This window comes from Mesoplodon bidens (genome assembly GCF_964165515.1).
Source record: "Mesoplodon bidens genome assembly, chromosome: 2".
Classification (NCBI taxonomy): Eukaryota; Metazoa; Chordata; class Mammalia; order Artiodactyla; family Ziphiidae; genus Mesoplodon; species Mesoplodon bidens.
This window is the reverse complement of record NC_138177.1, coordinates 81,693,586-81,706,380: the sequence shown is the minus strand read 5'-3', so window position 1 is coordinate 81,706,380 and position 12,795 is coordinate 81,693,586. Positions and strand designations below refer to the sequence as shown.

At 38.4% G+C, this 12,795-nt stretch overlaps 1 protein-coding gene across 1 annotated transcript in view; it reads right to left on the bottom strand.

Annotated features, from left to right (window-relative positions):
* The window catches only part of SPAG17 (sperm associated antigen 17), a gene marked incomplete at its 5' end in the record, with an annotated part of 215,822 nt that overhangs the window by 72,507 nt on the left and 130,520 nt on the right, over positions 1–12,795 (bottom strand). Inside the window, 2 exons of the mRNA XM_081224979.1 lie at positions 6,949–7,103; positions 8,780–8,924. Coding sequence (XP_081081105.1) covers positions 6,949–7,103; positions 8,780–8,924 — 300 coding nt within the window. The remainder of the gene's footprint in view (positions 1–6,948; positions 7,104–8,779; positions 8,925–12,795) is intronic.

Genomic DNA, 12,795 nt, shown 5'->3' with positions numbered 1-12,795 from the left:
TTTGTGACCCAAGATATGATCTATCCTGGAGAATTGTCCATGAGCTCTTGAGAAGAAAGTGTATTCTGCTATTTTTGGATACAATGTCCTATAAATATCAATTAAGTCCATCTTGTGTAAAGTGTCATTTAAAGCTTGTGTTTCCTTATTTATTTTCATTTTGGTTGATCTGTTCATTGGTGAAAGTGCGGTGTTAAAGTCTCCTACTATGATTATGCTACTGTCGAATTCCCCTTTTATGGCTGTTAGCATTTGCATCATGTACTGAAGTGCTCATATGTTGGGTGCATAAATATTTACAATTTTTATATCTTCTTCTTGGATTGATCCCTTCATCATTATGTAGTGTCCTTCTTTGTCTCTTGTAGTAGTCTTTATTTTAAAGTCTATTTTGTCTGATATGAGAATGGCTACTCCACCTTTCTTTTGATTTCCATTTGCATGCAGTATGTTTTTCCATCCCCTCCCTTTCAATCTATGTGTTTCCTCAGGTCTGAAGGGGTCTCTTGTAGACAGCATATATATGGGTCTTGTTTTTGTATCCATTCAGTCAGTCTGTGTCTTTTGGTTGGAGCATTTAATCCATTTGCATTTAAGGTAATTATCGATATGTATGTTCCTATTACGTTTTTCTTAATTGTTTTGGGTTTGTTTTTGTAGGTCTTCTCTCCTCTTGTGTTTCCTGCCTAGTGAAGTTCCTTTAGTATCTGTTGTAAAGCTGGTTTGCTAGTGCTGAATTCTCTTAGCTTTTGTTTGTCTGTAAAGGTTATAATTTCTCCATCGAATCTGAATGAGATCCTTGCTGGTTAGAGTAACCTTGGTTGTAGGTCTTTCCCTTTTATCACTTTAAATATGTCCTGCCACTCCCTTGTGGCTTGCAGAGTTTCTGCTGAAAGATCAGCTGTTAACCTTACGGGGATTCCCCTGTATGTTATTTTTTGCTTTTCCCTTGCTGCTTTTAACATTTTTTCTTTATATTTAATTTTTGATAGTTTGATTAATATGTGTCTTGGCGTGTTTCTCCTTGGACTTATCCTGTATGGGACTCTGTGGTTCCTGGACTTGATTGACTATTTCCTTTCCTATATGAGGGAAGTTTTCAACTATAATCTCTCCAGATATTTTCTCAGTCCCTTTCTTTTCCTCTTCTTTTTCTTGGACCCCTATAATTCGAATGTTGGTGCATTTAATGTTGTCTCAGAAGTCTCTGAGACTGTTCTCCATTCTTTTCATTCTTTTTCTTTATTCTGCTGTGCAGTAGTTATTTCCACTATTTTATCTTCTAGGTCACTTATCCATTCTTCTGCCTCAGTTATTCTGCTATTGATTGCTTCTAGAGAATTTTAAATTTCATTTATTGTGTTATTCCTCATTGTTTGTTTGCTCTTTAGTTCTTCTAGGTTCTTGTTAAACATTTCCTGTATTTTCTCCATTCTATTTCCAAGATTTTGGATCATCTTTACTATCATTACTCTGAATTCTTTTTCAGGTAGAATTCCTATTTCCTCTTCATTTGTTTGGTCTGGTGGGTTTTTACCTTGCTCCTTCATCTGCTGTGTGTTTCTCTGTCTTCTCATTTTGCTTAACTTACTGTGTTTGGGGGTCTCCTTTTTGCAGGCTGCTGGCTCGTAGTTCCTGTGGTTATTGGTGTCTGCCCCCAGTGGGTAAGATTCGTTCAGTGGGTTGTTTTGGCTTCCTGGTGGAAGGGACTGGTGCCTGTGTTCTGGTGGTTGAGACTGGATCTTGTCTTTCTGGTGGGCAGGGCCGCATCCAGTGGTGTGTTTTGTGGTGTCTGTGAACTTATTATGACTTCAAGCAGCCTCTCTGATAATGAGTGGTGTTGTGTTCCTGTCTTGCTAGTTTTTTGGCATGGGGTGTCCAGCACTGGAGCTTGCTGGTTGTTGGAGCTGTGTCTTAGCATTGAGATGGAGATCTCTGGGAGAATTCTCACTGATTGATATTACAAGGGGCCGGGAGGTCTCTGGTGGTCCAATATCCTGTCCAGAGAGCTCAGGCCTGTCCAATGTCAGGTCTGAGCTCAGGCCTGACACCCGGTCGGAGCACCAAGACCCTTTCAGCCACACGGCTTGATGAAGAATGCTGCAACACGAGGATGGCATGAATGGAAGTCTCTGTTTGTTTTCTATATGTCTTATGTCTCTGGTTTCCCCTCTATTCATCCATTATTGCTTTCTTTTGTTTTAAATAGATATTTTGAAGTATGCCATTTCAATTCCCTTGTTTCTTTTATATATATTTTTGAGTTGTTTTCTTAGTTTTTCTTGTGTATTACAAACAACATCTCAATTTATAACTATCTAGATTAAACTGATACTAAGAATTTCAATATATACAAAATCTTTGCTCCATATAGCTCTATTCCTCTTCCCTTCATGTTATTATTGTCAAAAATTTCATAAGTACATAAATACACTTTTATAATTATTGCTTTATGCATTTGCCTTTTAAATCCAAATAAAAAAAGTCACAAAAATACATGTATACTGTCTTTTATATTTACCTATGTAGTTACCTTTAACATTGCTATTTATTTATTTGTGTGTATTTGAGTTTCTGTGTAATGTTCTTTCATTTCAGCCTGAAGGATTCCCTTTAGATTTTCTTGTAGGGGATGTCTAAGAGCAATGAATTCTCTCAGTTTTTGTTTTTCTGGAACTATCTTGATTTTTTCATTTTAGAAGGATAATTTTACTGAATGAGTTTTTGTTGATGATCTTTTTCTTTAAGCATTCTGAATATGTCATCTCACTGCCTTCTAGACTCCATAGTTTCTGATGAGAAATCAGCTATTAATCTTATTGGAGATCCCTCATATTTGATGAGTCTTTTCTCATTGCTTTCAAGATTCTCTCTTCATCTTTGACAGTTTGATTATGATGTGTTTAGGTGTGGATCTCTCTGAGTTTATCCTACTTGAAGTTTGTCGAGATTCTTGCATGTATAGACAGTTTTTTTTTAATCAAATTTGGGAAGTTTTAAGCCATTATTTCTTCAAATAATATTTCTGCCCTTCTCTCTTTTCCTTCTCAGATTCTCATTATGCATGTGTTCATATTCCTTATGGTGTCCCACAGGTCTCTGAGGCTCTGTTCCTTTTTCTTCATTTTTTTTTCTCTCTCTTCCTCAGATTGGTTAATCTCAACTGACCTATTTTCAAGTTTGCTGATTATTTTCTCTGGCAGCTAAAATTTGATGTTGAGCCTCATTAGTAAATTTTTCATTACAGATATTATGCTTTCCAACTCCATAATTTCTATGTGGTTCTTTTTTTTAAAAAAAAATAATTTCTATGTATTGATATTCTATACTTGACGAAAAACCATTCTCATACTTTGCTTTAGGTCTTTACACAAGGTTTCTCTCAGTTTTTTAAACATAACAGCTGACTTAAATTTCTTTGTCTATTTAAGTGCAAAGTCTGGGTTTCCTCAGGGGTAGTTTCTATTGACTGCTTCCTCCTTCCCCATCCCTGTTTATGGGTCACAATTTCCCTTTTTCCCTGCATGTCTCATAATTTTTTGTTGAAAACTGGACATTTCAAGTAGTATAATGTACAACTCTGGAAATTAGATCCTTTCCCCAGGGCTTGTTATTGTTGCTTTGTTGTTGTTGCTGTTTATTCAGTGATTTCTCTGAACTATTTTTTTAAAGTTCATATTTATTGTCATGAGTGGGCCTAACATGTTTGTTTGGTTGCTTAGAGGTCTGCTCATAACTGGGCAGATATTTTCTTAAGTACTTTACACTAATAGGTTTTTCAGCTTCTGCTGAGGGCTCCATTTGCATAGTGATGTATTTTTTTAATGCTCTAGCAGGAAGTTTGTAATTCCACCTTAGCTTTACTCCCTGCTTGTGCAGAGCCTGTTGATCAGCAAGAGTGAAAGATCAGGGCTTTCTGAGTTCTTTTATGGGCATGCACACAGCCTTGCACTTGAGTATGGCTTTCCAGATTCCAGGTAATACATCAGAGCTTTTCAAAGCCCTCTGTGGACTTCTCATTCCCCTTCTTTTCCTTTTAACTCTTTTGCTCAAACTCTTGTTTGTTATTGCCACTTCAACAGCTATAATGTTAAATAATTACCTCTGTTTGGGGAAAAGGCTGTTTTTAGGGAGTGAGCTCAGAGTCGGATCAAATAAAGACAACCCCTGTGAGTGGGTGTTTCCAGGGAATGGCCAGACAGCTCAAACACTGACAATATTTTGTGGAGCTCTAAATCTTTTCTTCTTCTTTCAGTGGCTGCTGGCTTGCTGGCTTTCACTGCTATTTTGCATGTGAGTGTTGATTTTCAAGGCTACCATGGAGCTGGGGGGGGGGAGGGGAATATGGCAAGTGAAATCACCACAATTCTTGTTGTTCTTCGCAAGATTCAGTCTTTTTTTTTTTTTTTTTGGTCTTTAAATAAACAATCCTCAGAATATTGTAATCCTTTGGCTAATTTCTAGACTTTTGAAAAAGTTGATTTTGACAATACTTCCAGGTTTCTAGTTGTTTTTAGGGAGAGTAGATTTTCAGAAGTCCTTACTCCACCCTTCTGGAAGTTTCTCATATTGACTCTTCACCATTCCCTAGGCCCAGAGAACTCCACTGGACCTTGATGAGTTCTGAGGCTTCTCTGTGTTTTCAGGCACATTTTAGAGTAGGCACTGGTGGCTGGTTAAATTTTCAATTTTCCCAGCCTCCACAGGTCCTCATCAAAATGGATCCAAACTGTCAGATTGACTCTGTAATTTACTGAAAGCTGCTCTGGACAGAAAAAGATGGCTTATAACTTCCACAATTAAGACATACCATAGGTGAAGGAACCATATAGAAGAGCCAACAAGAAAACCTATAAAAAGGAGATGGCCTGCCTTCTAGGAAGTTAATCTGGAGAAACAGCTGTGCTGAAGCATAGAGACTCAACATGAAAAATATAGCAATGATTCATATATGTATGTATGTATGTTAGCAAATAAAATTCTCATGATTTTACATACCTATAGTGCTCAGAATTTACTATAAAATTTGCCTCTTTCAACTGATTTCACACACTGAGTAGAGGACAAGGCACCCTCCATTATGATGTTTGTTTGTGGTAGTACTGATAAAGACAAGGACTTTTAAAGTCCTTTTCAGTAGTATTCCTAAGAATCCTTCTTACATTTCTCTATCTTACCCCAAGGGAGTCAGGATCAGACTGGTATAGAAAAGTAGTCAAAAGCTTAGTCTAGCACACACACACATACACAGACACACCTTTCCCCAGAAAGACAGTAGGTCTTCTGGTCTAGGGAAAAAGGTTTTAGGGACAGAGAAAACCCAGGGACAGAGAAAGATTTCCCATGGGAGATAACAGACCCATTATTTGTCATCTTGTCTTCTTGAAATCCTCCAGCTGGGTGGATGTTCCCACCCCCACTTGTGGCACATTATAGTCATAGAAGATAACAATTGTTACACCCACCTCCTTTTTGATGTTTGAATAATCTTTCTAGTGCTGCCAAGGTACAATAGTGGCCAATATCAAGCTTTACTCTCCCTTTCATACATTGCCTAAAATCCGGCCTCCCTCATCACACTGCACAATGTTCTCATGCTGGTGAGTGAGGAAATAAATGACAAATGTGCCAAGTCCAGCAGAGGACAAGCAGAAGGTATTTTTGAATGCCAGCTTTCAATTCTATAAAACCACAGAATTACAAAATAGGTGCAGCTAAACTTACTTAGAGGTTTTTTTTTCCAGTTGGGAACTAAGATATGTGTGTTTCTCAATAAGGAGCAATCAAGGTTGATCCTTCCTTAGTCTGTGTTTCAGGAGATTGGGCAAACAAGCGGCTATACAATAGTGTCAGGCACTGGAGGTCTCCAAGTTGGATCTCTTTTCTGTTACGTCTCTTCGTTCAGTGGTTACTGTCATTGGTGCTAAAATTCCTTCGCCCCCATAGTTTTAACGATTAGAGTCTGGGGCCATGATAAAAATAAGGCCTCATCACAGCATCTTAGGAGAGTCTCATCATATCTGGTAGGACATATGATACCAGCATATGGATGCTGCCTAAAAAATTGGATATTCTGAATGCCATATAGGAAGAAAAGCACTCCCTTCTCCAACTGCAACATTTCACAGCTATCTCTCACTATCAGCACCTTCCTTGCTACACAAGGACCTGCACAGGGTAAAGAGGGGGTAGGATAACATTATCAGGAGAGATGGGAGGGATAAACTGGCTTCAACAGCTATCACAGCAACAAACATTTGTCACTGAGGTCTTTGTCCATCATCTTCTGGCTTCGAGCTCTCAGTATCCTATGACCTTAGATGTGACACCATGGCACTTGTGTTCCTTCTCCAGCAAGTGGAAAGGCAAAGGCAAATCCTTCTAAGACTGAAGGGACTACAGGCTGAACCCGGGTGATTGTGTTTAATGGGGAAATGCAAGGAGGCAGAGGAGTTTCTAACAGTGCACCTCCCAGCCCTCCAAAGACAAAGCTGTGCTTCAGCTGGGCTAGCTGTCCTTCCATCCTGTGGGGACATGAGGTATAGTGGGGACAGACTGGAGGTGGGAAGGATGGGAGAGAGAGAATGAATAAGATGTGGCCGGAGGTGAAGCTGGTCTGGTAGGGACAGGCCAGCACTGAATGCTTCTAACACCCACGGTGCCCATCACCTACCACATAAAGGATCCCCAGCAAATACACTCTGGTTTATAAGCTTGATCCCCAAATACCCAAGAATTTAAAGACAAGCAGGACTATGTTTTTCTGGAATGGATTGTAAAAAGAAGGTGAATAAATGAAAAGAGATTGAGAAGTGTGTTCTCAGATCCACTGAGACAAGAGAGCAACAGTCGTGCACATGGCAGGACTGTTCAGTGCCCCCAAGGAGTGGGTTTTCTTAGTCAAATTGACACTTACCTTTGGCACCCCTCATCCTCCCCCAGACCCACCTGGTATGTTCCCTGTGGCTTTGCGATGACAGACGTCCCATCCCCAAAGATGGTGCAGCAGCTACTGTCCTCGCAGTTGGTGATGACAGTGGCGTAGTGTGAACTTTCAATCCGCATGCACTTCACCTGCCTGGTGATCCTCTGAGGACCTTCGTCTGTGGGCAAATGCAAGGGAAGCAGGTCTGATAGGATGCACACATGGGGAACATGCCTGCCGGCTGACTCTGACTGTGCTCCTGCCTCCTGGCTACCTGGACTCGAAGTCAAGATCCAGTGTTGAGAACTCACTCCATGGGGCTGGAGTGCGGGCTACTCTTTATGTTAACACAGTCATTCTTCCAGAATATCTCTTAATTTAGTGTGCTCTTTTGTTCTCACCATTCTTTTTATTTTGAGAAATTAAAAACATCCGGAAAAGCGCAAAATATAATTTAACTATTCATGCTCACTAATCAAAATTAACACTTGTTAATACTTTGTCATATTTGCTTCATTTTTAATATGTACATAAGAGAAAAAATACAGATAAAGTCGAAGTTTACTGCTCTCCTTATCTCTGGGTTTATTCCTTTTTCTCACAATCCATTTTTATACTTTTATATAAATGTATGTATCAAAAACAACATACAGTATTTTGTGTACTTTAAATTTGCATAAGTTATATATTACTCTATGTATCATTCTACACCTGAATTTTTAACTTAACAGTGTTTTGAGACTTTTAGCCATCTTGATATATATGTGTGTGTGTAAATAGGTGCATGTATATGTGCACTTCATTCCCTTTAATTGCTATATAGTACTCCTTTTTAAGCATATACCACATTTTATTTTTCTATTCCGCTGTTGATAGACATTTGTTTTCCCAATACTTTAATATTAAACTTGGTGTTGCAAGTAGCACCTCTACTATACCTGTTTCCTTGTTCAAATATATGAGTGTCTTTCTATATACACCCAGAAGTAGAGTTAGTGTATCGTATGATATGCACATTTTCAATTTACCAGATATTTAAAAATTGCCCACCCAAGTGGCTCTTTTAATTTTCACTCTAACTAGCAGGGTGGAAAGGTTCCTCTTTTTCCAGTCACTTGCCCATTTATTGCACTTAATTTGGCAATGAAGCATTTAAACAAACTCTGAAATTAAAGAAAAGTGAGTCGGAATAATTTTTATTTAAAAATCTTTTTAAAATTTAGCTTTGGAAGGGTGGTAGGCTTTTAGATAATATGAAAGACTCTGGTTCATTAGTAGCTGCCACTGGCTTTTCTCTTATATCACCTTTCTGATAATGAGAATTGTCAGAAAGAATTGAAGGAGGACCTACCTGAGGTCACCTGTGTATGCAAATTAGATTCCTTAAGGATCAAAGGAAAACAGGTCTGAGATCTAATGTGCAGGACAGTTGAGTCATGATTATTAACTTTTAGTTGCTACCAATCCAGGCTGTAAGTTTTTAGTGGTAAAAATGGAAAAGGCACTATTACTATCCATCAGCCAACTAGAGCTGTTATCAATTCCACGTCAGCTGAGGATAAAGATCATAACAAAGGGCCTCATTTGGATTGCATGAGTATTCTTTGGTTGACGTGAATTCTTCAAAAAAATTATTTTTCTTATGTGTATTTTCAAAAATCAGTGAGGTTTCTACCTATCTTATTGTAAAGACATAGAATATTGTCATCTACTTGAAAAAGAATTTGAAAAAGAAGAGATACATGTATATGTATAACTGAATCACTCTGCTGTATGCCTGAAACTAACACAACATTGTTAATCAACTATACTCCAATCTAAAAGAAAAATTAAAAAAAAAGAAAAAAAAAGTACCTGTCTCTTGATCATCTGGAGAAATAATCTGATCTTCATAAACTTGATAAAAGGTTGTGATTCTGGTACCATCAGCATGATCCACTACCCGAGTGCCATCTTTCTTTTCAATGATGATCACTTTGTCTTCTCGAGTTGTCATAACCTGAACATACAAAGGCAGAGCACCATAATTTGGTCAGGTGGTTAATCCCAAGTGTGCTTATTTTTACACCCCATTGATTACCATCAAAATACTGGTTATTTAGAAGTAAAAGTTTTATCTTATCTACTTGATCTAATCTTTATAACAATCCTGGGAGGCAGGCAACGATATCCCCCCATTTTATGGATGAGGAAATTCAGGCTTAGAGAAGTTAAGAAACTTGCTGAAGGTCACTCAGCATCTGCCAGAGCTGATGCTGGACTAAGACTGTCTGACTTCACAACTGGTGCTTCTTCCATGGTCGCACATTTGTGAGTAAAAATTAACGTCAGGACTGATCTGACCCAGGTATGTCCAGGAAAATGGTCCCAGGTCCTGCTCCCTTGGAAACTACAAGTTTAAGATAAGCAAGGGACCACTGGTGTCTGTAGTGAAGGTTCTGATGTGGTCTGGTCTCCCCTGAGGAAGCAATGCCAGAACTTGGATTTTGTGTGTTGGTGCAGGGGGTCAGCAATGGGTGAAAGGGGTGCTAGACACAAAGGATCCCAGGGAGCAATGGGCAGAGTGGTGAGAGCAAGGTTAGGAGTGAGGGACCAAACTGGGAAGATTATTAAGCCATACTAAAGACACAGTCTTTATCCCAAGGAAGTCAAATCAGTAGTGAAGGGTTTTAAGTATGTGGACTAGAGTAAGAAACACAGACAATATTCATTTAGTCCTAGCAAGTACTTCAGTCTGAAAGAACACTCAGACCTTTGTATCCTGTAGCTAAATGGTTCACCAGAGAAGCTCTAAACCCCCAGCTGTGTGTGTGTGTGTGAAGATGTGGCAGGCATGGAGATGCATAGCCCAGATCTTCCTTCAAGACAGGATTTGCTCCCCAGCTGTGTGGAGTGAAGTTGGCAAACAGCCTCCAGATGTCAGCTCTTCCAGCATCTGCCTCAGCTGCAGAGAGATGCTTTGCCTGACTCACATTGTTCCAGGTGAACTTGGTCCAGTGATTGAGTGAGGCAGGGGTACACCGATATGGTTCCTGCTTCCAGACTTGGGACATTGGGACAGATGACACTGGCTTCTGAGCTCCTGCCAGTTAACCAAGGCTTTGTGGGGTCTGCATCACAGCTCAGCTTCTCCTTTGTCCAATCCTGCTTTCTCCCCATTCCTTTCACAAATGGTGTCCCTTATAAATATCTTGTACCACAAACTTCATTTCAGTGTTTGCTTCTGGAGACCCCAACTGTCAACAATGTATTAAAATTATATAATGCATATTTTTAAATCATTGAGTGTTTTCTAACTTATACAGTCCTAACTTACAATTTGCACTGAAGTGTTCAGATGGATATGAGAGTGAGTTTGCTAGCTATATTATGACTCAAGTGTCTAGGGCTTTTGGGAGTAGGTCATAATTACATTTTAATCTTTTTATAGTAGGCAGAAATCACTATAAGAGAGAAGTGCACACTGATCATTATTTTAAGTTCTTATCTTTGGCACTCTCAGCCAGTGGTAGATATAGATATGTATATCTGTCTATCTATCTATATCTGTCTATCTATCTATCTATCTATCTATCGCATGTGTATAACGAGAAATACTGCTGTAGAATGCAGTGACTGAGAGCAGGGACTCTGCAGTTAAGCTGCCTGAGTTCAAATTCTGGTTCCACAGCTGGCTGGGTGATTTAGGCAAGTTGCTTACCTTCTCTGGGCCCTAGTTTCCTTATCTGAAAAATGGAGCCAACACTAGTATTCCTCAGAGATGTCATATGGATTAAATGAGATAATGCTGGTAAAGTAATTCACACTTAGTTGGTCATCAACTTAGCAATGATAAATACTAGCTCTTTAACTCATTTATTTATTTTGGCTGTGCCACATAGCTTGTGGGATCTTAGTTTCTCAACCAGGGATCAAACTTGGGCCCTTGGCAGTGAAAGTGCAGAGTCCTAACCACTGGACCGCTAGCGAATTCCCTATCTAGTTTAGATATTCACAAATTATTATTTAAAATTATTCCAACATTTTATAACACCACATAACATTGACATTTTCTGATCACCATAGGATAAGATAATCACTATCTTTAGTGGTGGCAAGAACACAATAGAAAGGATATTTACTGAACACCTGATGGTGCTAAATCTGGTATTAATCTTCCCAACTATTTTAGGTAATGATTATTATTTCCATTTTAGGAGTAAAGAAATCTAGATTAGAAACATCCAAAATCATATATCTAGTAAGAAGTGTGACTTGGGGTTCAAACCCATGACTGCCTCACAGCAAGGTCAGTGGCACTCCTCTAAAATGTGATACTTCATGTCAGATATCATGAAAACACACATCAATTCTCAATTTTGTTTCATATGATCATTGCCCCTTATTTACATAATTGTTAAGCATATGAGACCTAGAATACAACCTGGGGGTCCACATTCTGAATCTACCACCTGCTGTGTGATCTTGGAAAAATTATTTAGCCTGTCTGTAGCTTAGTTGTCTCATATGTAAAATGGAAACAACAATAGTTTGTTGTGAGAATTAAACAGGTTAGGATGTGGAAAACACCAAGAACAGGGCCTGGCACACAGTGACCGCTCAATAAATATTATTACTATTGTTGTGATTGCGATTTGACTGTTGGGTGTCTATGCTTGAATCCAGGCTCTTGGATCTTGATTTGTGCTTCCATAATGGTGCTAGGTATCAGTAAAGGAAATTGAGTGTCATTAACTAAGAAATAGTAATCAACTTTGCATATTAAGCCAAATAATCTGTATCAGGGCTGAATTAAAGTGAGTCATTTGAAGTCACCAAAAAAAACCCATCCTGAGATGATATGTATCTTGAGTTTCACAACAGAGAACTAGCAAACAATGTAAGAGATTATGAAACTATTTCAGAAGTAGGCTGAAGAAGAAAGGAAAACGCATTTGGTTAGATAAAGGAATTTATCTCAATAGCAAGCAGACATTTTGCTTTTGACTATCAGCATGTGGTTGTAAACAAGTGCTGGAAGTCCAGAAACCAGAAATAAGGCATGCAGGAAATTCTTTGTCTTGTTAGATTTAGAGGGTGCTGCAAAGCTCCACATAAGATATTAGAGGAATAGCTGAGGAATGGAAAGAGCCCAGTTTTTAGTCCCAACGACTGGTTCTAAACCTGGCTCTAGCACTTCCTGGTCACATTACTTGACTTGCTGAGGCCCAGCTTCCTCATCTGTATAATATACACTGGTGTGAGGCCTGAATGAGAGAATGTATGCAAAACCCCTAATAGAAAGCCTATAGAAAATGCTATTGTGCATCCCAGGGGTTTCAATTTCACATCTGCTTGACAGATAAACAAAACCGTTATTTACTATACCACTCATTTGTCACTTTTTCTTAAGTTATAAATAAAATCTTTTTTATAGTTGCTTTGTGGTGGTGTTGAATTTTTGAGTTATTTAATGTGGGCATCTCATTAAATATACCATAAATTATTTGAAGTCAAGGATCATGAACAAATTTCTATAATTCATGTCTGGTACACACAAAAAGTAGGAATAAATCAGAGCCCCTCACTTCTAGAAGATAAGACATATAAACAAATACATTCAACATAAAGAAATATAGGGTATCATTAATCATATGTCTTAAAAGTGGAATAGAAAATTCATGATTTGTCTCTCACTTCAAGAATTAATATTTCATGATACACTACACTGGTCAAATGAACCACACCATATTTTTAGATTTGGAAAGATGGATCCATCCATTCATCCATACATCCACTACTTAACAAATAGTTATTGAAATTTTATTATTTGACAGGTATTCCTCCTTGTGTTGTTTCAGAACGCTAACGATTTAGAAAAATTTGTAATA